We start from the raw sequence: 27,991 nt of genomic DNA, 5'->3' as shown, positions 1-27,991 counted from the left end.
CTGTATTTTCCACTGTAATTGAAATCTGTATTTCTTCTTAGTTGAAAGGCAAAGGACGCTGGGTGCATTGGAATGAAGCCATTAAAAGCGTTAAATATACTGATGATAAAAATGTTAAGATTCAAGACCTCATAGTCCCAACGATGGATACAGTCAGATATACCTATTTGATGGACTTATGCATTACCCATGGAAAGTAAGAACATCTATTTCATGCAAAACGTTGAATGATTTCATTGTTGTTCATATAGCACCTTATCCAAAGACCACTGAAATCCTTGGGGTCTTTCTATTGACTTTAATACTTCTGTATCAGGCCTCCACAATGTATCAATATTACAATATACTGGTCTTGGCCCATTAGACAATAAACAAACATCTGATTACATTCTTTCTATACACTTTTTAGTTTTAAAGTCTTTGACTTCTTATAATCCAGCATTCAGTATATCCATCCCACACTGTTCCACTGATACTGTTAGGATGGCTGCTGAGATTTGGTGCCTCTTTTTTTTTTCTTTTAGAATTAAATTTCTCTTAATTTTTCTTAAATTAGTCATGAGTTAAAGATGAGTTAGTCATGAATTAAATGATTAGGATATTCAGGAAAATGAAACAAAGATAATCCAGGGATGGATTAAAGCAGAAAGCTGCAACTTTAATAGCTTTTAAATTTAAAGGGGTTCTTCTTTGAGTGATGTCCTTATGGGTGCTCCACTGAAGGCGCGGCAGTGCCTCCTGTGCCTGGGATCAGAGATCTTCATCAGATGTGCCTGTTGGACTGCAAATGTCTACCTTCCCTGTCTTGCATCATGAGCGGGATGTATATATAGTGCTGCATAGTCCAACCGCCCCCAGTTCCTTTTCTACCACCTTTGGTCTGAGACAGAATCTGCAACAAAGACCTGGTCTACACTAGGCGTTTAAACCGGTTTTAGGAGCGTAAAACCGATTTAACGCCACACCCGTCCACACTGAGAGGCCCTTTATATCGGTATAAAGGGCTCTTTAAACCGGTTTCTGTACTCCTCCCTAACGAGAGGAGTAGCGCTAATATCGGTATTACCATATCGGATTAGGGTTAGTGTGGCCGCAGATCGACGGTATTGGCCTCCGGGCAGTATCCCACAGTGCACCACTGACCGCTCTGGACAGCAATCTGAACTCGGATGCAGTGTCCAGGTAGACAGGAAAAGCCCCGCGAACTTTTGAATATTTCCTGTTTGCCCAGCGTGGAGCTCCGATCAGCACGGGTGGCGATGCAGTTAAAAATCAAAATAAAGAAAGAGCTCCCACATGGACCATGCGGATGTGATCGCTGTAAGGGCAGGCAAATCTGTTCTATCAGCACTCCGTTACAGAAGACGAAATTCAAAATCATTTTAAAAATATCTCCAGACAGACGCCATAGCAGGGGCTCAGCGCACTGCAGCGTGACAAGTGTAACGGAAAGCCAAAGAATCAAATGGACGCTCATGGACTGGAGGACTCCAGCTATCCCACAGTTCCTGCAGTCTCTGAAAAGTATTTGCATTCTTGGCTGAGCTCCAAATGCTTCTAGGGTCAAACACAGTGTCCGCGGTGGGTCAGGGCATAGCTCGGCAATCTACGCACCCCCCCACCTACCCCCAGAAGTGAAAGGGAAAACAATCCTCTCTTGACTCTTTTACATGTCACCCTATCTTTACTGAATGCTGCAGATAGATGCGATGCTGCAGCACTCAACGCCAATATCCTTGCTCCCCTCCCCCGCCATGGGTGGCTGATGGTACAAAACGACTGGTACCCGTCCTCATCATCAGCCTATTGGCACATGGGGCACTGCAAAAGGACTGGTAACCATGCTGACTAGCATCGGTAAGGTCAATCAAGGGCTCCTGGTCCAAATTTTTCCTGGTAGATGGTACAGTATGGCTGATAACCATCGTCATCATAGCAACAGGGGGCTGAGCTCCATCAGCCCCCACCCTTCATGTGTAAAGAAAAGATTCAATTGCCCCTGGACTAGCAGAGGGATGCTGGGCTCCTCTCCTCCACACTCCTTACTGTCCTGTCTGGACTATCATAGCAGCTGGAGGCTGCCTTCCACTCATTTCTCACTAACAAGTCACTGTGTCTTCTTCCTGCATTCTTTATTACTTCATCACAGAAGTGGGGGGACAATGCTACGGTAGCCCAGGAAGGCTGGGGGAAGAACGGAATTAACAGGTGGGGTTGTTGCAGGAGCACCCCCTGTGAATAGCATACAGCTCATAATTTCTGCTGGATCTGACACAGAGCAGCTGTGCTCTCTGGTTCTATGATACAGTGGTTCTCTAGTACACTTGCCCAAATTCTAGACAGGACTGATTCTATTTTTAGATACCAAAAAGGAAGGATTGACTCAGGGAGTCATTCCCAATTTTGGCTTTTGCGCCCCTGGCTAAGAGCAGCCAGGGGCACTTATGACAGCAACAGATGGTGCAGTGCAAAAGGACTGGTAACCATGATCATCTTTTTACCAATTTATGGATTGGTAGATGGTACAGTATGGCTGGTAACCATCTCTGCTGTCATGCAAAAGCAAAAGCATGCTGCTGTGTAGCGCTGCTGAATCGCCTCTGTCAGCGGCATCTAATACACATACGGTGACAGTGACAAAAGGCAAAACAGGCTCCATGATTGCCATGCTATGGCATCTGCCAGGGCAATCCAGGGAAAAAAGCCGCGAAATGCTTGTCTGCCGTTGCTTTCCCAGAGGAAGGAGTGACTGACGACATTTACCCAGAACCACCCGCGACAATGATTTTTGCCCCATCAGGCACTGGGATCTCAACCCGGAAATTCCAAGGGGCGGGGGAGGCTGCGGGAACTATGGGATAGCTACGGAATAGCTACCCACAGTGCAACGCTCCAGAAGTTGATGGTAGCCTCGGACCGTGGACGCACACCACCGATTTAATGTGTTTAGTGTGGCCGCGCGCACTCGATTTTATACAATCTGTTTTACAAAACCGGTTTATGCAAATTCGGAATAGTCCCGTAGTGTAGACGTACCCAAAGCCTACTTGTCCTTTTTGACCTATTAGATAGTGTCTTACCTGTTAGTTTTAGTGTAGTTTTAGTAGTTAGTTCTTTCTTTTTGATCTCTCCCTAGGCTTTTATGCCTTCTAACCTCCCCACTAGTTAGTTTATATATATTTTTTTCCTGATTCCTGCCCTTCCCCACTGGGAAGCTTTTTCCTCACCCTTATGCCTTATGCCATCCACTCACGAAACATTCCCTAAAGGGCCTCCAAAATCTTTACCCTCACATATGGGATGCAACCCCTGCTTGGGCCCCCAGCCTCTTTCTATGCTGTTTTATAAGACCTCAATTCAAACCAATAGCAACATGTTCCTACATTCACTTATCTATGAAAATGGCATTTCTTGTCGCTCTCACCTCTGCCCAACGGGTTGGTGAAATTGGAGCCCTTATGGCATACCCCCCATATACAGTTTTTCATAAAGACAAGGTTACGCTATGTCCATGTAAAAATTTTTTACCTAGGGTACCATCCTCTTTCCATCTCAATCAATCTATCCACCTTCCTTGCTTCTTTGCAAAGCCTCCAGCAACCAACAGGAGACAGCATTGCATACCCTGTACATCAGATGAGCATTAGCTTTCTACTTGGACAGAACTAAACCTTTCCAAAAATCACCATGCTTATTCCTTTCAACAGCCAAAAGATCCAAAGGTGTAGCCATCTCTAAGCAATGCCTTTCAAAGTGGATCTCTTGGTGTTTACATCTGTCCTACCAACTACACAAATGACAGCCTCCTCTTGGAACTAGAACACATTCTAACCACTCTCTCTCCACCTCTATTGCTTTCCTCAGTAATATTCCAGTTATTTACATTTGCAAAGTGGCCACATGGGCATCAGCGGACACTTTTTTGTCTGTCACTATGCCCCATTACTCAGGATGCCTCAGCAGATACTCTACTAGCATGCACTGTCCTATCATCTGCAGTAAATGCTGCTCCAAAGCCCCAGCCTTCCAATTAGGACACTGCTTTCTAGTCACCTACAGTGGAGCACCCATAGGGGGACACATCTTGAAGAACCTCAGTTACTGCACAGGTTGAGTAACCTTCTCTTAACTCACCATACACTCCCTTCTCAAACACTAGGTATACATTTGGGTCCTGTTCAGGGTTAAATGGCCTCCATGCCAAAAAACTAAACATTAGGGTTGGTCCTCTTCTGCCTAACCCCTAGGATTCAATCCTTCTCTGAGTCCTCTAACCCTTCCCACATGAAAGGGAATGATGGTACATATGAAGAGTGCCACAGTCTATGAGATCTTAAGGTCTCCCCTTCTTCTTCCAGGCTAATAGGTGTTCCACTCATGTTTGCCTCTGGGAGGTGATGCTTTTGAGTTGCTCACCCACAATGAACATCAGTCATAGATTGCAATGGAATTACAAACTCTACTTGTAAACATACAGTTTTTAAATTCCTGTCCTTACTCCTTATTTACTTAAAACTAGGCCTCCTTGTCAATCTGGTCTCATGGGACAAATTCCTACCTGATCCCATAACCTGGCCATCAGTCAGACCCACAGCATCTTGGAAACAGTTGAAATTATACCTCCATTACAGGGCTGGCCTGGGATGGTGGGGCAACAACTGCAGCAAGGTGGCTGCTGCAAACCCTGAGGACTTCCCATTCAGGAAGGGGAGAGGTCATAAGAGATTATCAGCTCTCTTCCCCACTCCCCCATTTTATGGCAGCAGGGAGCATAGGCGGCAGGTTTGTATAATTTTTGGTGGGGCCCAAAATGGTGGTGCCCCCCCGACTCCCGCCCTGTAAGCCGATATAAAATGAAGCTACAACGCGTCAGTGCCACAAGATTACAAGGTTGGAGAAGGGGTAGGAGGTTCCAGGGGCCAGTCAAGGGACAAGGAGCAGGGGGGGTTGGATGGGGCAGAGGTTCGGAGGGGCAGTCAGGGGACAGGCAGCAATTGGATAGGCATGGGAGTCCAGGGGGTTTATCTGGGGGCCGGTAGGGGGGGGGGTCCTGGCGGGCAGGGGGGGGGGGTCCTCCGGCGGGGGCTGTTGGGGACAAGGAGAAGGGAGGCTTAGATCGGGGCTGGGGTCCCAAGGGGCAGTTAGGGGCAGTTGTCTCGGGAGTGGGTAACGGGGGACAAGGACCAGTGGTGCTTAGATAGGGGGTGGGGATCCGGGGAGGGGGCAATCAGCAGCCAGGGGCTGGGATTCAAAGGGCTCTGAGCTGCTGGCAGCCACGGGGAGCCCTGAGCCCTTTAAATCCCAGCCGCCGCGGCTGGGATTCAAAGGGCTCTGGGCTCTCTGCCCCTGCGGGCAGCCCAGAGCCCTCCGATTCCCAGCTGCGGTTGAGATGTAAAGGGCTCTGGGCTCCCCGCGGTTGCAGGCAGCCCAGAGCCCTCTGATTCCCGGCCGCGGCTGGGATTTAAAAGGCTCTGGGCTCCCCGCAGCAGCGGGCAGCCCAGAGCCCTCTGATTCCCAGCCGCGGCTGAGATTTAAAGGGCTCTGGGCTCCCTGCCGCAGCGGGCAGCCCAGAGCCCTCTGATTCCCGGCCGCGGCTGGGATTTAAAGGGCTCTGGACTCCCCGCGGTTGCAGGCAGCCCAGAGCCCTCTGATTCCCGGCTGCGGCTGAGATTTAAAGGGCTCTGGGCTCCCCGCTGCTGCCAGCAGCCCAGAGCCCTCTGATTCCCAGCCGCGGCTGGGATTTAAAGGGCTCTGGGCTCCCTGCCGCAGCGGGCAGCCCAGAGCCCTCTGATTCCCGGCCGCGGCTGGGATTTAAAAGGCTCTGGGCTCCCCGCAGCAGCGGGCAGCCCAGAGCCCTCTGATTCCCTGCCGCGGCTGGGATTTAAAAGGCTCTGGGCTCTCCGCAGCAGCAGGCAGCCCAGAGCCCTGTGACTCCCGGCGGCGGCTGGGATTTAAAGGGGCGAAACCTAGCTCCAAATATTGGTGGAGCAGAGCCCCTGATTTTGAATATTCCTGGGGCTTTAGCTCCACGAGCCCATATAAGTTGGCGCCCATGGCAGGGAGAGGCAGAGAAATCTCTCCACCGCCTCTCTCTTCCCTCAATGGATAATTTTCATATGTGTTCTAGGTGAAGTGGGGGTGGAGCAAAGGCTTGCCCCTCCCTTTCTTTCTCCCATTCTCCCTCAGGAACTCTGGGGTTGTCTGTACTCTGCAGGTCTAATCAAACTTCCTCCCCTCCCCAAAGATGGAAGGTGAATTATCTTCTTATATCAACAATTTCTGGAGTTTTGATGGTGACAGCTGGAATTTTCAAAGGGGCTTAAGAGAGTTAAGTGTCTAAATCCTATTGAATTTCAAAGGGAGTTGAGCACCTAAGTCCCTGAAAAATCCCAGCTGGCATTTCTAAACTTCCTATTTCTGTTGGGTAAAATTCACGCCAGTGTCGAAATCATGCACAAGGCCCTCTGAACTATTTACTCCTGATCTTAAAGACTTTAACAGCTGAATTATGGTTACAGTGTAGGCACAATACAGTGTATTTCAGACTATGCATTTCTTTGTTAGTAAGGTCCCTCTATCTTGCGAGCCTGATTCTACTTTCAGTTACACCTCTGCAACCCCATTAATTTTAAGTGCTTCTTTATTTCAGTGAGGTTGTCGGAGTGTCTAACTAAGAATAAAATTTAACACACATTTTTAACATATTGGTGTTTTCAGTGGTTTACACATATTTACAAGTAGAGCAGATGTGTTCAGTATTTCATTTTTAGTTTATTTGGGTGTATGTTTTATTTACTATTTTGCTTTTGATTGACTAATGTAAATTTATATTCTTTTTTGCAAAGACCATTGCTTTTTGTGGGACCAACAGGTACTGGAAAGTCTGTATATGTGAAGGATAAGTTAATGAACAACTTGGAAAAGGAAAGATACTTTCCATTCTTCATTAATTTTTCAGCACGGACCAGTGCCAATCAGATCCAGGTTGGTAGAAACAGATGGTTTACATTAATTAAAATGAGATTATATAGACAGAGATGTAAATTTATTTGGAATTTGTTCAGTGCATAAGATTTGACTCTGTCATTTCAAGATACTTTTATTGTGATATTTTTATAGTAGTAATGGTTCCTGGAACGTCAACGAAATGTTGTTTAAAAACAAAATATCAGCATAGACTCAATTTACTTTACTCCAGCCCTGGAATTCACATTTCCTTTTGGTCTCATAGAGCCTATGTTTGCTGATCTTCAGGGCATAGTTTAGAGGTTGTTACTTTAGTGGATAAGCATATGGCTTGGTTTAATTGGGGTTAAGTCTCTTAATGTTTATTTGATATTTGTCAAACAAATTTTTCTATTTTTTTTCATTTGTGTGTATGTATTCAGAGATGTAAGCTGGACTTGATTTTAGAAATCTAAGATAAATAAATAAAAATTCTTGGCTTTGGAAAAAATATAAAGTAATAAAAAAAAGTTCCAGAAATGATTTATTATGATTCAACAAAGCTAACCCTCATTATTAAGAACGAGGATGTGGCTAAATGGCATATTAGTGAAATTGGGGGTAGAGAGATGGTGGTGTTTTGTTTTTTTTTTAGTTTTTAAAACAACCTGATGTTTAAATTTGCTTTGTTTTTTTGATATCACACTCCAAAAATTGTAATAAACACTTGGAAGTTTCAGCATTTAGAGCTCTACTATCAAAGCATACACTAAAATGTTACCTGCTCACTGGCTTTCATAGTCAAGTTTTTATGTATATAGTTTCTCAATCTAAACATTTTGTAAGTTTAAAAACTCAGGAGGATGTGTGCAATCTACATTTGACCAGACAAAATGAATGGTTACTGTAATCATCTAACTATAGTACTTGATTTATATATCCAAATGCTGTTTGCTCAAATGCTACCTGGTTTTTGGTTATTCAAATGCTTTGGTTTTGATCCCACAAAGGGATTTGCTTGTGCAAACTTTTCTGCCTGATGGGCCCCATCAGGGTTCTTTGGATTGAAAATTGTGAGTACAATTACAAAGGAAGGTGACCAGTTTTGTAAAAATTTGTACCATATGTTTGCTCTGTTACAAAAAATATTCTATGTATTAAGTAATTGCAGCGTGTTGAAATCCTACATAAATCTGGAATAATTTTCTGTTAGTGGATAGTTCTTTTTTTTCCTGTTAAAGAAATTTTTCCCACAGTCCAATTTTCCCTTTGTTGTGCACCAAGATAGTACTATATCTCTGCCATGAGTGGTTTCCTTGACACCATCAAATTAGGGCCCTGATCCTGTATTTAAATATGAGTAGACATCCATTGTGGTTCTGTGTGGGTGTAGCAGTTTGCTCACCAACGAAGAGCAAATTTTAAGATTAAGGTCCGGAAATTTTTAGGGCTCAATCTTCTGAGGTGCTGAGCCCTAACATAGTAGAGCATTTAAGCATATGCTCAACTTTCAGCAGATGAGTAGGATCATTGAAATCAGGAGGGAGGCAAACTTGAAATCAGAAATAAATTAAAACAGATTATAATTTTTTCATTTCAGTAAACTCACCAAATAAATGTAGAATAACAAGACAGGGGATTACAAAAAGTTAATATTCATATCTGTATTTTCCAATTCTGTATTTTCTTAATTATTAAAGCCATGAAGTGTTTCAGTACACTGTTTTCCATTATGTAATATAGTTGGTCTGCATATTAAATCAATGCTTTAAATGGTCCCGTTCTGTTTTATAGAATATTATTATGGCGAGACTGGACAAAAGACGCAAAGGAGTATTTGGCCCTCCTATGGGAAAGAAGTGTGTCATCTTTGTAGATGATATGAATATGCCTGCGTTGGAGAAATATGGAGCTCAGCCTCCTATTGAACTTTTAAGACAGTTTTTTGACCATGGGATTTGGTAAGACAGATCTAAAGCTTACAGTAAATTAGTGGATAATTTTGCCATTATCATTATTCATTAACTTTAATTTAATTTTCAGACTTGTTCTCTTAAAAGTAAATGCTATTTATATTTTTTTATAAGCCAACATTGTCACTTTAGAATTATTTACATTTTAAACAATTCTTATGTTGCTTTTTAGTCATACACTCATAAGTGACTTTTTTTAAATTTAAGAGATTGATTTTCAGCTTATTTTTAGCAGGTCCATGACTTCTTGTCATTCTTGTCATTATTGAGTAGAGTTTCTATACACAATAATTTTCTATACACAACTATTCACTACATGCATCCGACAAAATGGGTATTCACCCACGAAAGCTCATGCTCCAATACGTCTGTTAGTCTATAAGGTGCCACAGGACTTTTTGCTGCTTATACACAATATAGATTTTCTTTCTTTTCCTATTTCTGCAGATGTCATTGTTTCTATTCTTTTGTTGTTGTTTGTGACTTTTTAGTTTTTTTGTCTCCAGTTTTAGTCTTACTTTTGTATTTGTTTTCCCCACCATTCCTTCTTTCAGAGTGAACTGCCAGACCTAATAGGGTTGTGAACTTGTGACCATTGAAGTTGCAATGGCATTTAATCAATTCAGAAAATGAAATCAGTGATTTGTGCTGTTGTCTGAAATCCAATTGATGAATCAGTTAATCTTAAATTTCATCTGCCAGTTAATCATCATTCTCTTAAATCTCTCTTAAATGTATAGTGTAAGAATTTGAGCACATTTGGCTGAAAAAAAAGAAGGGCTGAAAAGTTGGTTGAATTGCTACAGAGATAGTGTGACTATTATTCTAATAGCCATTAATCTTTCCTGTTAAGGACTTGCTCAAATTTTAAAAAATGTGGCCATGTTAGTTGCTCCTAGTGACTAGAGGCTGTGCAAAATGTTTTGGATGAAACTTTTCTTGGCGAAAAATGCAGATTCAGAACAACCAAAACATTTAATGAATTTGTGTAAATTTTACTGAATGGTTTCTAAATTAAATGTTTTGATTTTTTTTTATTCAAAATGACTTCTCACTTAGAAATTCTCCTTTTTTTTTTTTTAAAAAAAATCTTATCTCTAAAAAAAAAATTTAATTTTGTGTTAAAAAATTTTTTTTTTTTTTTTTTTTTTTTTTTTTTGCCAGCAAATTTAAAAATTAGCACTCTGCACAGCTCTCTTAGTGATGTATTTAATAGGGGTGTTTTGAAAGCTACTGGTGGGCAATAATTGCAAAAAATCTTTAAAGATTTGCTCAAAATTTTAAATTAATTTGCTCCAGCATTTACATGATCCCTTTGTGATTGTTTTTGTTCCCCAAACGAATTAATGCAAACTTAGTGCTTGAAATTAAAATTCAGTTTTGTTGAAGACCTATGCATCAAACTTTGATGATGACTACAAGGAGTCTCCTCGTTGTTTTTGTGGATACAGACTACCCCTCTGATATTTGATAATGACTGTCCATAACACACAAATGTTTGTGAAAAACGATGTTGGGATGTGACTCATCTGACTAATCATAATGAAGCAACACAACTTGGATGGCAAATATCAAGTATTGAATACTTGCAGCATACTGTGTGCGATATAGCCACAGACATAAAAATACTTTATCAATGAATAAATTAGAAGTCATCTGCTCATGAATATTTTACAAACAGAAATTGTTATAAATTACTTGCTCAGCTCTAGTGAAAACTTCTTTGCCTAAATAATTTTGCCTTCAATTTCCCTTTTTAACCTGTCTGAGTCCTGGGTTTTATAATTAAATTCAAAATTTTTTTATCCAGCTCTACCCAAGATATCTAATTTTAGTGGCTTCTATTACTATCTTGCTTAGCTGTCTCATTTCTAGTACATAAGAACATAAGAACGGTCATACTAGGTCAGACCAAAGGTCCATCCAGCCCAGTATCCTGTCTATCGACAGTGGCCAATGCCAGGTGCCCCAGAGGGAGTGAACCTAACAGGTAACAATCAAGTGATCTCTCTCCTGCCATCCATCTCCACCTTCTGACAAACAGAGGCTAGGGACACCTTTCCTTACCCATCCTGGCTAATAGCCATTAATGGACTTAACCTCCATGAATTTATCTAGTTCTCTTTTAACCCTGTTATAGTCCTAGCCTTCACAACCTCCTCAGGCAAGGAGTTCCACAGGTTGACTGTGCACTGTGTGAAGAAGAAATTCCTTTTATTTGTTTTAAACCTGCTGCCCATTAATTTCATTTGGTGGCCCCTAGTTCTTATATTATGGGAACAAGTAAAGAACTTTTCCTTATTCACTTTCTCCACACTACTCATGATTTTATATATCTCTATCATATCCCCCCTTAGTGTCCTCTTTTCCAAGCTGAAAAGTCCTTGCCTCTTTAATCTTTCCTCATATGGGACCTGTTCCAAACCCAAAATCATTTTAGTTGCCCTTTTCTGAACATTTTCTAATGGCAGTATATCTTTTTTGAGATGAGGAGACCACATCTGTACGCAGTATTCAAGATTTGGGCATACCATGGATTTATATAAGGGCAATAAGATATTCTCTGTCTTATTCTCTATCCCTTTTTTAATGATTCCTAACATCCTGTTTGCTTTTTTGACTGCCTTGCACACTGCGTGGACATCTTCAGAGAACTATCCACGATGACTCCAAGATCTCTTTCCTGATTAGTTGTAGCTAAATTAGCCCTCATCATATTGTATGTATAGTTGGGGTTCTTTTTTCCAATGTGCATTACTTTACATTTATCCACATTAAATTTCATTTGCCATTTTGTTGCCCAGTCACTTAGTTTTGTGAGATCTTTTTGAAGTTCTTCACAGTCTGCTTTGGTCTTAACTATCTTGAGCAGTTTAGTATTATCTGAAAACTTTGCCACCTGACTGTTTACCCCTTTCTCCAGATCATTTATGAATAAGTTGAATAGGACTGGTCCTAGAACTGACCCTTGGGGAACACCACTAGTTACTTCTCTCCATTCTGAAAATTTACCATTTATTCCTACCCTTTGTTCCCTGTCTTTTAACCAGTTCTCAGTCCATGGAAGGATCTTCACTCTTATCCCATGACAACTTAATTTACATAAGAGCCTTTGGTGAGGGACCTTGTCAAAATCCTTCTGGAAATCTAAGTACACTATGTCCACTGGATCTCCCTTGTCCACATGTTTGTTGACCCCTTCAAAGAACTCTAATAGATTAGTAAGATATGATTTCCCTTTACAGAAACCATGTTGACTTTTGCCCAACAAGTTATGTTCTTCTATGTGTCTGACAATTTTATTCTTTACTATTATTTCAACTAATTTGCCCGGTACTGATGTTAGACTTACGATCTCTAATTGCCGGGATCACCTCTTGAGCCCTTTTAAAATATTGGCATCATAGTGTTTCTGGACTTTCTCTGCAAATTAATCTCCTCCCATTCTTTTAATTCTGTACAAATATAAGGCATGGAAAATTTTGGAACTTTGGAAAGAGAGATACTTTTTTGTTTCCTTTTCAGAGCAATAATTTTAAATGTTTAACAAATCCACTTCCATTATAACTGGTTTGGATCATAAATTTTGAAGAAAGGAAATAAAGAAAATTAGTAGATCTTTAAGGACCCTGAATTCATAAATAATTATTTGATTAATATTGAATGTGTATGTTTCTATACTAATTTGTTGGTTAAAGATATCATCATGTATACTGCAAAACAATGTATTTAAATTCACATGGTTAAACTACTACATATTGGTCAGATTGTTTCAAATTTGTAAGTATTTAAATGCTCCAACATAAGCTTTGAAGTTAATGTTCTTTCAAGATAAAATTAAAAATGTAAACTCATTGAGACAGGCACCCATTAACTCGATTCTATGCTGTAATTGACATTGTATAAATAACAACAGATGTACACAAAGTTCACACTTCTAGGGTGATGTATTATTTCAGTCTGCCTGATTGCAAAAATAAAGTGCCCTATGAAGACTAACTTTCCAACCAGGAGGCCTAGAAATATATGTTTTTACATTAAAAAAATCTTACATTTTAGGGAATACAGCAAAAGGAAGAACCTAAGTCCCCCAGAATTTTTCTGGCTGCAGATATCTGTTGCTCTTGGATATCGGAGGTATAACCCTCCAATTGACATTGTCATTAGTTATTATTTATTTGTGTTATCAGAGCATCTGGAAGCCCTAATCATGGACCAAGACTCTATTGTGCTAGGTCTGTATAAACACAGAACAAAAAAATGGTCACTGTCCCTGAGATCTTACAATCTATGTATTAGTTGTTGTCACACAAAACTGTGGGATGGAATTGTGAATCCCAGATTAAATCTAATGATTTGGGCCTCAATGCTTCAAAGCAAAACATGTATGTATGTCCTTGACCCCATGTGACGCTCCACTGAAATCAACTCAGAGGTCCATGAGCATGGCTGTCTTTGTAGAATTGGTAGAATTTGTAGAATGCTTTGTTATATCTGTAATTGTCTAAATATCACATTGTAATTTGTTTTGAAGGTATGACTTAAAGGACACAAATAAAATTACACTGGTTGACATACAGTTGATAGCTGCTATGGGACCTCCAGGAGGTGGGAGGAATCCTGTTACGTCTCGTTTTCTGCGACACTTCAACATTTGCACCATTAACTCCTTTAGTGATGAAACTATGGTCCGTATCTTCTCTACCATAGTAGCTTTCTACCTTAGGACTAACGAATTTGCTCCTGAATTCTTCACAATTGGAAACCAAATTGTCAGTGGCACTATGGAGGTAAGAAGCAAATACCTTCCTGAAAGTTCTATTTTCCACTACTTGGTAAAGTTCCATGGGTTCCAGATTGATTAAACTGATGATATTGGAGTTTGGGAAATCTAGTCCCCATTACTATTTTCAAAGTACAGATAATTCAACAGCATCTATTTATATGAAGTTAACTTATTTTTATGGGTAAAGCTTTATTTTGCTAGAAACTTGTGTATCAGTGTGGATACCAGTATTGGTACACATGCACTTCATATCTGCAAGACTGGAGTCTTTTCAATAGCAGTGTCCTTTGGGTCTGCACCTCCACATAGTGCCTGCTTGTGCTCCTGTGCAAAGGCATCAGGGCGGAGTGGTCACAGCTGTCCCTCAATTTCCTCTTATTGCATGTGGAGGCATGATGGACTCTAGCAATGTCCAATCTGCTACTCCTTAGTATTGGCTAATTCTTCTACTCATTCTGCTTTACTGGACAATCATCTTCCTTTCTTAGCAGGAAATTGCATCAGATGCCCTAATTAGTTAAATATGGAACTTAAAAAAGAGAGAGCGACTCCCTGTCGATACAGCATGGCTAAATGCTATCTGCTCCTGCGTCATGATGAACTCCAAACCTTTGAGTTTTAAGCCTTGCCCATTACGTGATGGCCTGATCCTGCTTACTGATGGTCTTAGTAGATGCCTGTTCTGCTTGGGTGAAAGCCACATACCAGATCAAGGCAAGGTACGCTGCACCTTTTCCTCAAAGGCGTACAAGTCACAGGATGCTCATCTTAAACTCCATTTGCTGGAATAATCAATGGAGAAATGAGTACCAAGTCTGATGAGATACTGAAGAAATCAACGTCCATGAGTGCCCCCTGTAGCAGGAGTGCAACACTGCAAGTTGGCACTGAAAAACCCTCTGGCACTGAAGGCCCCCCCAAAAAAAATCCTGGCACTGACACCTCTGGCACTGAAGGCTAGTGCTGAAAGGATGTTCTGAGCACAGAAGCTGAGATTCCAGGCACAGCTCTATATGATCACACAGGGAGACACCAAAGCAAACCTAGACTACTAAGCTTCAAACAAAAAAATGGGGACTGATGGCATGGAATTGGTTATACTTTTAATATCAACAAAGCATGCCTGAGCATCGACTCCGATGACCATGCAGGCAGTGACACCAACTCCATCAGTAGAGTCACCCATGGTACTGGCAGATATCCACACCTATTCCAAGGATGACCCCCTGCATCGAGACCACTGCTGACACCAGAACAGACCCCAGTACTGAGATCAATGTTGCCTTGGCAGTGCCCTTGGAGGAAGTGTATTCATCTTCCCTGTTGCTGGGCCACACATTCTCACAAACCTGAAGTTGAGAATCATCCCCCTGGAGGTCAGCAGGTAACCCACTGGAGAGACCTGGCGGCTTTTCTTTTAGAGCTGAGTCACAGCCTCACTATGACTAGCAGTGGACACCATGTGAGCCAGTCATGTCCTTATGGTATGCCACGATGGCCCTTTTAGGTGTATTGGGGACCATTTTCTCAAGCTTCCAGGAAATGGAGGAGATCAAATTCTCAGGCAACATTCCTGGCCAGACCACTGACACCTGGCAGAACAGAGTATCACCAGACAAAGTGGTAGCTCTAGTACCAACCCTGGCTGAATTCAAAGCTTTCCAAGAGTTGTTGTTGAGGATAACAGATATGTTGAATATCCAGACTGGTAATACAGGAGAAGCCTCATAAATTGTTCAACATCCTGACTGCATTAGACTCTGCTAGAATTGCCCTCCTGATAAAAGATAAATATACAACCCAACTGAAGATCTGTGGCAGAAAGCTACCACCATTCCTGCCACAACAAAAAAGTTTGAGAAATGGTATCAAGTCCCACAGAAGAGGGTTGAATATTTTTTAATTAATTAGTTGTCTCTGTGGTCCAGGTAAAATCTAGTCCACAAAGGAGAAAGGTCTGAAAAAATGGGACCAAGGAAAGATCACTCCACCGCTTCTCTGCAACTTTGTATTTCTAGTTACCAAGGTCTCCTGGCCGAGTACAACTTTTTAAAATGGGATATGGTCACTATTCTTAGCTAAGCTTCCACAAGATAGTAAGAAAGAGCTTAAGGACACAGATAGGGTGGTTAATTAATGCCTAAGCCCACTCTCCAAGCAGCCATGTTTACCTTGCACATGAAGGGCAGATCCATGGCTAGAGTCATAATGATGCAAAAAGCCTTATGGTTACTGGCTTCAGGCATCCCCAAGGAGGTGCAAGTCACAATAGAAGACCTGCTCTTCAGTGGATGGAGCTATTTAATGAATACATGGATAGTGCTTTACAGTTCCTGAATGATTTGAGAGCCACTCTGTGCTCCTTGGGGAGGTACACACCGGCCTCTTATCATAAACCTTACCAATATTAGCCTTGGACGAGGCAGGGAACTATGTTGTACCAGCCCAGACAACCCTGCTATCTCCTCAGGAAGAAGCCATGGGTTCACCAAGAGGCACCATTCTTTCTCCTCCTCCTCCGTAACATACTCTGCACCTGCTTCAGGACAGCAGATTTGTCGGGACTGTCAGGAGCCACACTAGAGCCAGTCCAGAGTAGAAAGTAATCTTTGTAAGCTACATTGCTCTCTACAACTGAGCTTGATCTGCCAGGCATCCAACACATGAGTGCTAGCGATCATCACCAATGTTTACCCAATCCAATTCCAGTCCCTGCCCTCTATCCACTCCTTTTCCCCATCCTTCTAAAGGGACTTTTCTTGAGAGAGCTTACTACAAACAGATGTGGCCTCTCTGCTTCTTGTAGGAGCCATAGAGACAGTACTGCAGATGTACTGGAGAAGAGATTTCTATTCCTGATAATTCCTCATTGTGAAGAAGAAAAGGGATTTTCTTCCTATCCTGGCCCTAGGGAGTCTTTTTGCACTGTCTCCGATTCAGGATGGTAACGCTTGCCCCCATCATTCCCTCTCCTCATCCTCAAGGCTGGTTCATGGCTGTCAACTTACAGGCCAGGTATTTCCACACAGCTATTCACTTGGTCCCCAGGAAGTAAGGCCCAACCATTCACAGGAAGGCTCAACCTCCATGGCCCCAACAGTCTTCACAAAACTCCTAGAAATGATAGGGGCACACATAAAGATGAAAGGCCTGCATGTCTACTCATATTGAGACAACTGGCTGATCAGTGACAGATCCTAGCAAAAGATGGTAACAGCTAGTCCTCTCCTTGTTTGCCCAATCCACATCCTGGTGAACTATGAAAAATCATCTCTCACCCCAGGCCTAGTTGGCAAAACCATACCTTCTCGAGGACAGGTTTTTGTCCCTGCAATCAATACTGAATGGATTAAGATAAAATCTGGCCATGATAGTATGCACTTGCCTTGGTCTGCTAGGTCAAATGTCTGCATGCACATGTGTGACGCTGCTTGCCAGACTTCACCTGTGGCCTCTACCGATCTACCTTAGGGTAGGGGGGTCTCGTTTACCGCCGATCGATGCGAGTTCGACTTCAACGATCTAATCAAGGTCTAATCAAGAGAAGTTCACTCCCTCCCCTCGCCCCTCCTCCGACCGACTCCAACCACTCCGGGCGACGCGCGGCGGAGTTGGACTTGGACGGGACGGACGGACTGATCCTGGCCGCGCCTGACGGGATGGGTGAACCGACTTACTTCCCAGCTACGCTCGCGCTGCAGAGCTGCTGTCGTCGCACCTTAGTTCGACCCCCACCCCCTTAGTGTAGACCAGGCCTTAGGTCAGTCCATTCCCTGTTGGGACACGAGATGAACAAGAAAGTTGTGGTTCCACCTCACATCATCTCAGAGCTGAGTTGGTGGCTAGCCCCAAGACCATATGTAGAGGGGTACCTTTCTCACCCCCACCTCACCCTCTGACCATGACACAATCATACATGTATCAAGAGCAGGTCAGCGGTTATCTAGACAACCTCCAGATGCAGGGGACATGGTTCCAGGATGATGTGAGATGTTCTGGAGCTCACACATTATCACAGTTTCCTGCATGACATTCCTACCTCTTCCTCAAAACTCCACAGTGCAAATCTTGATAGACATCACCTCTATAGTGTACTACCTATACAAACAAGAAGTCACCTGCAAATCACCCCTCTGTCAAGAAGATGTCAAGTTACAGACATATTGTCATCAGCCCAGGCAACAGTGCTGGAAGCAGGGAACAGGATGGGAGGCCATGGTCTCCGCACTTTTAAAAGTTGGAGGGTCATGCCCCCACTTTTAAACATAGGCGTGCTTTTTGGGGGAAATGCTGCCATGTAGCACAGCCCCTGCTGACACCGGTCCATGCCTGCCCAAGGTTTTCGGTTTCGGGGGGGCAGCGCTGTCTTCTGCCCCCTGACTACACTCAGGTTAAAAAAAAGTGGATGGCACGGCTCTATCCACCCCCCTCCGGTTTCAGCGCCAGTGGCTCCCCAACTTCTACAAAGGTTCCGGAACTCTTGAGCCAAGGATAACCTGGCAGCTCTTCACTTCTCTGGAATCAGCAACAATGAAGCAGACATCTTAAGCAAACAATTCATCGTGAGCAGAATGGTTTCTGCAGAGGTCCATCACAAAGCTGATATTCAACCAGTGGGAAGTTCCCACAATAGACCTGTTCACCACCGAGGGCAACTTTTGCTCAAGAGGGGGCATGACCCCGGGATCATTACCTGATGCTGTCCTCTCATGAAATTGAGGACTCCTGTATGCTTTTCCACCAATTCCCCTGATTCTCAGGGTGATAGCCAAGATCAGACAGGACAGAACCACACTTATCTTTGTAGCTTCTTACTGGCCATGGTAGCTTTAGCTGACAGATCTGTTACAGATGTCTTTTCAACCTTGTATTCCACTCTCTGACTGTCCAAACACGATGTTTCAGAATCATGGTTAGATAATCGTCCAGACCAAAAGTCACTGCATCTGATGGCCTGGGTGTTAGCTGGTTGAGTAACCATGTCAGAAACTGCTCATTGCAAGAAATACTTATACAAAGTAGAATGCCATTTGGAAAAAAAACATTACTCCTTGAAATTGAAGAGATTTTTTATATGGGCAGTCCTGCACAATCTGGAATAACTGTAGGTTTTAATACTGAAAATCCTTGGCTACATATTGTGTTAAAAACATTCCAGCCTTTCCTTCAGGTCCATCGTGGTTCACCTTGCAGCAGTTTCAGCTTGTCATCCCCTAGTACAGTTATGCTTGCTCTGTTCTCACCCAATGGTATCGAAGTTTCTCAAGGCCTATTACATACTTAGCCACAGGCTACTCCAGCATGGGACCCTAATATTGTCCTCCTAAACCTCTTGGATCCTCTCTTTTGAACCCCTTTCAGAATACTAATTGCTCTATCTCACCCTCAAGATGGTCCACTGCAAGAGCCAGGCAGCAAGGCAGCCGCGCCTCAGCAGGGGCGGGCGCGCGGGGGGCGGCTGGCAGTTGCAGCTGGCAGTTGCTCGTGTGGACCCCCTGCAGAGACTGCAGGGAGGGGTCTGGTCCCCCCCTCCCGTGGGAGCATCCGGCAGGGCATGCCGGCGGAGAGGTCCTGAGCCGAGACGACCAGGACCTCCTCTCTCTGCATGCCATGCCTGCAGGTCCACCGAACGGGCCGATGACCCTCCCGCCCGGCACGCCGCGCGAGGTCCCACGAGCCCGCGCCGCGCCCTCCCGGCGCATGCGCGCCGCGCGCGTGCGCTGGGGGGTTAGAGCCGGCCCTGGCAAGAGCCATCCCCTGCTGAAGCCAGCAGCTTTAGGATTTTGAACTATGGGCACCAAAATAAGAATCTTTGGAGCCTGGATTCTAAGAGAATGATAATGTGTTATGACATATAGCTTCAGAGAACAAGAATTAACTTTTAATTTTCTTTTTTTCTTTCTTTTTTTTTTCAAAGGGCTTTTGGTATATTCTCTTCTGTTAGACCAGTGTAACAGGATAATTTATTTGTTCCTTTTTTGAAGAATAATTTGGGCTCCAACAGTGCATGTGATGGGATGGACAAAAATCCCACTTAGGACAAAAAGTGGCACCCTGCCACACAACGCCTGTCAGGACAGAAAGCCTGGGTTAAGTAAAATTAGATACTGCAAGCATTGGAGTTGGGCTTCCTTGACAGCTTTTGGTCTGAGATGGAGAGGTTATAGCAGATGAACTGAGCAACCCTAAACTAAGAACCTAGGACCAAGCCTGGGGAGAAAGTTAGGACCAAATTTTATTGTTTTATTGTTAATTTGTCTGTTAATAGGGTTAATGTTTTGACCCTACACAGGGCATGTATATCTATATCTTAGAGTAGGTGGGAAAGATGCCTGCTGACAGTGTTCATTACACTGTGTTTAATATTCTTAACAAACGTCTCCATTTTATCACACAGCATGAGCTAAAGACAGATTAAACACTCCAGACAACAGTAGGGAGTATACCATATATTATCTGATATTGTGAGGTTTGTTTAATATTTTTGAATTGTTTCACGGTACAAAATATGATATTAGAAAAATGTAATTTGTGAGAAGTGATATAAATGGTGCATGTTGATAATATAATAATTGTTTTTAATCATTGCCTTTTTCATATTTAAGGTATATAAGAAAGCCATGAAAAACCTGCTGCCAACACCAGCCAAATCACATTACACATTTAACCTGCGTGACTTTTCACGTGTTGTCCAAGGCTGCTTACTCGTTAAAAAAGAATCAGTTGAAAGCAAGCATATGATGATTCGTCTGTTTGTGCATGAAGTATTTCGAGTATTTTATGACCGCCTTGTGGATGACACTGATAGAGCCTGGTTGTTCAGAATAATGAGAGACATAGTGAAAGACCATTTCAAAGAAGCGTTTGACATTGTTTTTGCACATCTAAGGCAACAGAACGCACCTGTAAGTAATCACATTTGCCATTACAAAATTTATATTTATTATTTTCTGCATCAGAATGTCTGAATTTTAGCAGTGGCTATTTTATCTCTGTTCTATATCATCTGTCTTGGTGCCCATCTCTGGTGGAGCATGTTGCATGATTTAAAAAAACAAAAACCAAAACAACCCCACAACCTACAACAAAGATTTTTCTCTTCTTTCCTTCTGGCAAGAGATAGGCTTTTTGTTACCTGCATTAGTTTAAAAAAAAAGTTATGTTTATTTCACTTTCAGGACATTCATAGTATTGAATTTTTTTTGTTTTTTGTTTTGCTAGGAAATTATGTTGGAAACCAGAATAAAACAAATGAATATAGCATGCCTGTCAGGGGGATGGGAGGAGCATACCTGGCATTTCAGCAGGAAAATTTAAGAAAACTGTGATGACTAGTTTGAATAACCAGATTAGTATGTCACTTTTAAAGGCTTGACTGATGCACCTTTAGTTTATGTGACTTTGTATACTTTATATGCTACAGGTCTTGCACACTGAGATTAATTCATAATAATGTCTGTGTAGTTGATTTATTGATAGTATATATATATCTCTATGGAATTCTGTTCCTGTCTATTCTTAAATCTGCATCAGTTGTCTTCCGTCTTTAGTTTTCACGCTGATAGGCAGACCAATTACCAGGTCATTTTCTTCTCGACAGAGTTTCCTCTTGCAACTTATTGAAGCTCTTTAGTTTTCCTTCTACTTCATCCAAGACAAACGCTCCTGCTCCTCATGATGCACACCAAATATTCCTCAAGGCTCTGTTGCAAAAATTGTAATGTTGTCTCTTGTTCTGCCCACAGAGTGACTGGGGGTTGTGCTGAGCTCCAGTCCTGCCTCTCTTGATAGGGCATAAGGCCTATGGTACTGCAGCCCACCTTCTTTGTGGCCCAGATCCTGATGGTGGTCTATCTGAGGGCGACGCCATTTGGGAAACTGGTGGACTGGCGGGACGGGGTGACTTGTATTGTGGGTGTGAAACGTGCGTGTGGCTGGCGAAACACTTTCATGGAACTTTGTGACTTGGCATGCGACGACCTGCTTTGCCCCTGCTTGCAGCGCCATAAGCCCAAGAAGCCACAAGCGAGAGCAGATAGAAGCAGTGGGGCCCTGGTGCAACACCAGACAGAACATCAGCAGCAATCGTCAGTCGGTTGGAAAATCTGTGTGGGGGCAAAAGCTGCTGCACTGTGCTGCTGCTCACTAAGCTGCTGCTACTTGAAAGCTGCTGCTACGAAGCTGCTGCTACTAGTGTGTGGCAGGCTTTGCATGGTGGGGGGATTGCAATGCGTGGGATGGAACCCTGGGCATATCCTAGGCACCCCACCACCTACCCCAGCAGTACGAAACACGGAAGGTAGTTTTCCAGTGGTGGGTGTGCACTGGTGTACTTTTCATCACACAACACATCTGTCCACAGATCTGATGACGAGGTTTCATGGGGATGCAGGGAGGCAGATGGTTCATGATGCTCGCGTATTCGCAGCAAGGGCACTACTTCCAGACCAGAAGCAAAGACCACTTGGTATGCAGAAAAGATCGTTATCCTGGGGGACCCAGCCCTGTCTGCCCCCTCATGGGGGATGCAGCACATGCCATGGCCACACAGGCTCATACAGGCAGCATGGCAGGCTGTCAGCAGCAGGTGCATGGTGGAATTGGCATGTGAATGTGTGTGGAATGGTGGTGGACATTGCATGACTCCGCTTGCTCGCTCAGCGCGATACAATGCCCCCCCAGTTGCTGCCTGCTGCTTGCTCATTCTCTGCTTGCTGTGCTTGTATTTCCACAATCATGTGGGGGGGAGGGAGGGAGGCTGGGGTGGTGGGAGGAGGAGGCTGGGCAGCCAGCTACCAGGGAGATTAGAAGGAGGAGACCAGAAGAGAGAGCAAGAGGCAGAGCTCAGGCAGCAGCTGAAATCGAGCTTCACAGTGTGCCAGTGTATGTTGTGTGTGTGGTGTGTGTGTTTGTTGATGACCCCCAGTTGACTTGACTCCTCCCCCTCTCCCCTCCCCCCCTCCCCAACAAAAGTACAATTTAAAAAAGTAAAAAAATTTTTTTTATTTTCATTTTATTTTATTAAAGAAAGGGGAGAAAAGAGGTGTGGAGAGGGGGAGAGGGGAGGAGGGGGAGGAAAAAAAAAAAAAAAAAAAAAAGTAAAAGGCATCCTTCTGGTCTCTGGGTGGGGGGGGTGGGGCGGGGGTGGACGGAGCCTCCCCACGTTCTTACGCCACTGGTGAGGAGAGAGGGAACATGGTGAGGGGGGAGGGTGGTACAGGAGGGGCTGCAGCGGCCTGTGATCCTGCTGCTGCTCCTGAAGCTCCACAAGACGCCGAGCATGTCAGTTTTGATCACAGCAGCGCCCAGAGTGCATCCGCCACCGCTGATCTTCCTGCCGCTTCTGCTGATTTTCCTGCTTTCCTTCCTGCCTCTCCTCTCCTCTGTCCTCCCTCCTCCCTCCCCTTCATCCCTCCCTCTCCCTCCCTCACACGTTCACTGGCCTCTTTCCTTGTGAAACCACGTCCTTCCACTTCATCTCAGATCTGCTCTTTCTGCGTGTGTAACTTCCATAATATCTGAGAACATCTCATAGATTAGAAAGATACATTTACATTAACAATGGTTATTTTTTTCACAAAAGCACTAAACACCTTATTCACTTACATTAGCACATGTGATTTCCCGGTTTTTTTTTCATCTTAATAGTGACTGCTTGCATCTCTGGGGTTACAGATCTCACAGACACAGGTCCAGGCATCAGGATTCAGCTTGCATGCGGCCATGGTAGCCTGTCTCAGTGATTTACCCCCCCCCACAGACAGGAGCTCTTGCTCCAGGCTTCTCTCTCAGCAGATCAGCTTCTCTTGTGCCTCATATAATTGGATCACCTGAGGCAAAACTCAGTCAGTGGTCTCCATTGGTTCCTATATACGCAGCCTCAGCAGCTATTACTTTGATCAGACATGTTGGGGATCTCTCTGCTTTCTGTCATAAAGAACAATTCCTTATTTTTCATAAAGGCACAGCTGTCACACATATTAGTCCTAGGATTCACTCCCAAGCCTGGCTCCGCATTTCATATTTCCCTCCCAAGTTTTGTCCATATTCAAAGTCCCTTAAAGGATATTTTGGCATAATTTAAGTATTATTTGAACCTTGCAGTTTTATTTGCTTAGGACTTGCCCTTTTAGGTAGATTCTTTATTTGAGATATTCAGGAGTCTAAAAATGGAAAGAAAAAGTCCAGTTACACAGAAGCTAGGATGGATCAACTTATACATTAAAACATTGTTACCAGTCTGCAGCATCTTTTCTCCCAGCTTTATCAAAACTTTCAGTGAGAAAGAAATTGGTACTTCTCCTTGGCCAAAGATTTTTCTTTTTTAGCCCATGATTTGTAAGATGACAAAAACAATTTGAGAGTAATTTACCAACCATTATGACAAGAGGAATTTAGTCTGGATCTTGGTCCATCTGCCAGTAAGTGTGATATCTGCAAGAGGAAACTCAGTGATGAAGATTTTTCCATGGACTTCTAGAAACCTGATCTACTACATGGGGAAAGTCTCTGTCTTTAGATTTAGGGAAGGGGATGAGGCAATATCTTTTCTTGGACCTAGGGCCGGTGCTACCATTAAGGCAAACTAGGCAGTTGCCTAGGGCGCCAAGATTTGGGGGCAGCAAAAAGCAGTGCCCCCAAATTTTTTTTTACAGCGGTTCCTCCCAAGCGCTGCTCCATTTCTCCCGCCTCCCAGGCTTGCAGCGCCAATCAGCTGTTTGGCACCGCAAGCTTGGGAGGATAATTACAGCGGGGGCAGTGTGCTCGGGTAGGACGTGGAGCAGAGGTGAGCTGGGGTGGGGAGGTGCTGCACGGCTCCCGGGGTGGGGAGGTGCTGCACGGCTCCCGGGGTGGGGAGCTGCTGTGAGGGGGGTAACTCAGGGCAGGGGATCTGCCACAGGGGCGGGGGGGCCTCAGGGCAGAGGGGGGGTAGGGAGTTGCCCCAAGGCTGGGGGGTGGGGCGCAAGGTGGAAGTTTCGCCTAGGGCGCAAAACTTCCTTTCACCGGCCCTGCTTGGACCAGCTTCCATTAGTGAAGCTTTCAAGCTACACAGAATTCTTCTTCAGGCCTGTGAAAGGTACTCAGAGTGTCATAGCTAAATATAAGGTGGAATAGATTGTTTAGCATAGTAAATACAAATTCTAAGGGGCTGTTCAAGGTGAACAATCTGTTTTTTTGTCATGATCACCTTCTAGTGTTTTGGATGATTTTTGTTTTATAATTTGTTTTTCCCACTGTCTTTTGCCATTGAATTGATGTTAGACAAGGAACTTACCTTATGGCTCTAGTTCTTACTTTCTAAGATGGGGAATAAGAATGCTACCCGTACCTCTGTGTTATATCCTGAAAATTTTGATTATGTTGGTGAGTGGGACTATGAATGGCATTTGAATTAATTGTGTTCCAAGAATAAATAAACATTTACTAAAGATGGACATGACCTATTAGTAGGGAATTTGATTTTTTGTTTTAATCAATAAACACTGATGAAACACCCCAATACAAAAAAAAAAGTTTATCCAATAAACAACAAAAATGGTTACTTATATCAAAGGGCTTGTCTACGTAGTATTGTGACTAGAGGTGTGATCTCTAAAGTGTACTAATGTATTGCTCATTAATTAGTCCAGGTAGACCCAGTTGGTGAGTACTAAAGTTTAACTAGTACACTTCAGTGTATCGCTGTATGAAACAGTACTACATGAAAATGTACTAGGGAGCGTTACAAAGAGAATACTCACCACAGTGTATGATACTATAATAAGTAATGTATATAATATACATTACGTATTACCAGGACCGGTGCAAGGATGTTTCGCGCCCTAGGCAAAACTTCCACCTTGCGCCCTCCCCTCCCCCCGTGCCCCCACCCTAAGGCACCCCCCTTGCAGCAGCTCCCCACCCTCCACTCTGAGGCATCCCCCCCGCTCCAGCTGACCCCTGCTCTGCGCAAGAGCACCCCAAGCATGCCGTGGCTGCTTCACTTCTCCCGCCTCCCAGGCTTGCGGCGCATAAGCTGATTGGTGCCACAAGCCTGGGAGGCGGGAGAAGTGAAGCAGCCATGGCGTGCTCAGGGAGGAGGCGGGGCAGGGGTGAGCTGGGGCGGGGAGTTCCTCTGTGTGCCACTCCTGCCCTCCGTTACTTGCTGCAAGCGGCACTCCCCGTGCTCTTCTGCCCCAGCTCCCTCCGCCTAAATGCTTGTGGCAACTGGGGCGGCCGAAGATCTGGCCGCCGCGGTCGCTGCCGAAGAAAATGGCGCCCCCCAAATCCTAGTGCCCTAGGCGACCGCCTAGGTCGCCTAAATGGTTGCACCGGCCCTGCGTATTACAGTATATTCAAAGAGGAAGCCCTGAAAAAAACAATATTTTTACATATAGATCAAACTCATATATATCTAAAAATAACTCCCCCAAAACAGAAGCACTCCCAATTAGGTAATCTAGTCTGTTACCTAAGGTAAAGTATTTCAGTGCCTCTTTTCTATTTTCAGGTATACTTATTTAATTTTAACTTTATTTTTAAATGTTCTGAATTAGAAAAATGACAATTAAATTTCACTTGTAATTTACTGATTTTATACCATAGGTAACTGAAGAAGACATGAGAAGCTTGGTATTTGGTGATTACATGAACCCTGACCTTGAAGGAGATGAAAGACTTTATATTGAAATTCCAAGTGTTCAACAGTTCAGTGATGTTGTGGAGCAGTGTTTGGAAGAATATAACCAAACTCACAAAACAAGAATGAACCTTGTAATTTTCAGGTGCACATATTTGGCATTATTAACAGCTTTAGGCAATAAACAACTTGGTAATAATATTCAATTTTGAGAAGTGCAAAATTTTTACCTGTCTCTTACCCTTCACATGTCTCCGCCAAACTGTTTTTGATTACATTACCCCTTGGCAGATGCTGGGGACAATTCAAATGATTTTACTGGGAAGCAAATATACTGATTTTTCCTTTTTTGGTGGGGAAAGGGAATAGGCGAGTGAGCAATGATCTTTTCCTTTCATGTCGCTGCTTATTTCTTCAGTTAACTTTTGTTTGAAGTAACCTTTTTTCTCCCCAGGGACCCTTTGCAGGAGCACTCATGTTAGCAATTTAGAAGTGCTGCACTGAGTCCAGATGATGTTCTAGCTGTGAAGTGACTATTTATCTATTAGGGGAGAATCTACCACTTTTGCTTGTGACCCAAGGACCCTCATTTCACCAGGGAAAGGGATTGCTTTAAACCTTGGCCGGGAGAGGGGTAAGAATTCCTTCCTAAGGAAGCATAACACTCATTTAAGAAGATGAAGGGGGACACCATTTAAATTGGTTTCAAAAAAGGTCAATCATCTCGAAAGTAAATTCTGACTTATCCTGAAAAGCCAGTTCAGGATATTTTTATGTGTGCTTGGTCACTAGGAGACCAGTGGCTTGGTTTGATCAGCCTAGAACCTCACAGGAGGAACTGCAGCTGTGATTAGTAGGGCATGACTGTGCAGCCCCTCTCAGACTTGGAATCCCTTTCCCTGGTGAAATGAGGGTCCAGAGGCCACAAGCAAAAATGGTAGAATTCTCCCCTAATAGATAGTTAGAGAGCCACTTCACAGCTAGAACATCATCTGGACTTAGTGCAGCACTTCTAAATTGCTAACATTTCCCAGACTTATTGACAGAAAGTAAAAATACTAGCTTAGAAAAATATAAAACATTTCTAAATGTACTTTGTCACTTGTTGTCATGATGTTTAATCTATTTCATTATCAGGTACGTGTTGGAACATTTGTCTCGGATAAGTCGTATTCTGAAGCAGTCAGGTGGCAATGCCTTACTGGTTGGAATGGGAGGGAGTGGACGTCAGTCTTTGACCCGTCTGGCTACAGCCATGGCAAAAATGTATATTTTTCAGCCAGAGATCTCTAAGAGCTATGGTATGAATGAGTGGAGAGAAGATCTGAAGGTGAGTATTAACATCATGGGCAGCGGGTATAATAGGTACCGTAAGAGGAGGCATTGTCTCCCCTAGCACAGCTGTCCCTGCCACCCAGCACTTAGGCTCTGGTGCCCCCACCCTCCCACCTCTTCCCCTCCCTGCTCCGACCCTTCCCCGAGGCTCCCATGGCTTGCTGCTGCTGCCTGGGGTGAATCTTCCTCCTCTCCTCTCCTCCAGCCCATCCCCTTCCCTCCTCGCATGTCCTCACAGCTGCCAGCCACATCTCTCCTCACCCCGTCCTACCCACGGGGCGTGGATGTGTGTGAGGAGTCAGTGGCAGATGCGAGAGGTGAGGTGAGGAGTTG

The 27,991-nt window shown here is 43.7% G+C and overlaps 1 protein-coding gene across 3 annotated transcripts in view; it reads left to right on the top strand.

Moving 5' to 3' along the window:
• DNAH12 (dynein axonemal heavy chain 12) overlaps window positions 1-27,991 on the top strand; it is a 179,587-nt gene that overhangs the window by 86,002 nt on the left and 65,594 nt on the right. For all 3 annotated transcript variants that reach the window (XM_039481288.1, XM_039481289.1, XM_039481290.1), the window contains 7 exons: window positions 42-196; window positions 6,846-6,984; window positions 8,740-8,906; window positions 13,453-13,708; window positions 20,310-20,609; window positions 26,290-26,468; window positions 27,461-27,653. In XM_039481288.1, the coding sequence (XP_039337222.1) occupies window positions 42-196; window positions 6,846-6,984; window positions 8,740-8,906; window positions 13,453-13,708; window positions 20,310-20,609; window positions 26,290-26,468; window positions 27,461-27,653 (1,389 nt within the window). The remainder of the gene's footprint in view (window positions 1-41; window positions 197-6,845; window positions 6,985-8,739; window positions 8,907-13,452; window positions 13,709-20,309; window positions 20,610-26,289; window positions 26,469-27,460; window positions 27,654-27,991) is intronic.

Source organism: Mauremys reevesii, linkage group 7 (assembly GCF_016161935.1).
Source record: "Mauremys reevesii isolate NIE-2019 linkage group 7, ASM1616193v1, whole genome shotgun sequence".
Lineage (NCBI taxonomy): Eukaryota > Metazoa > Chordata > Testudines > Geoemydidae > Mauremys > Mauremys reevesii.
Note: the sequence above shows the minus strand (reverse complement) of the source record. Positions and strands in the feature narration are given on the sequence as shown.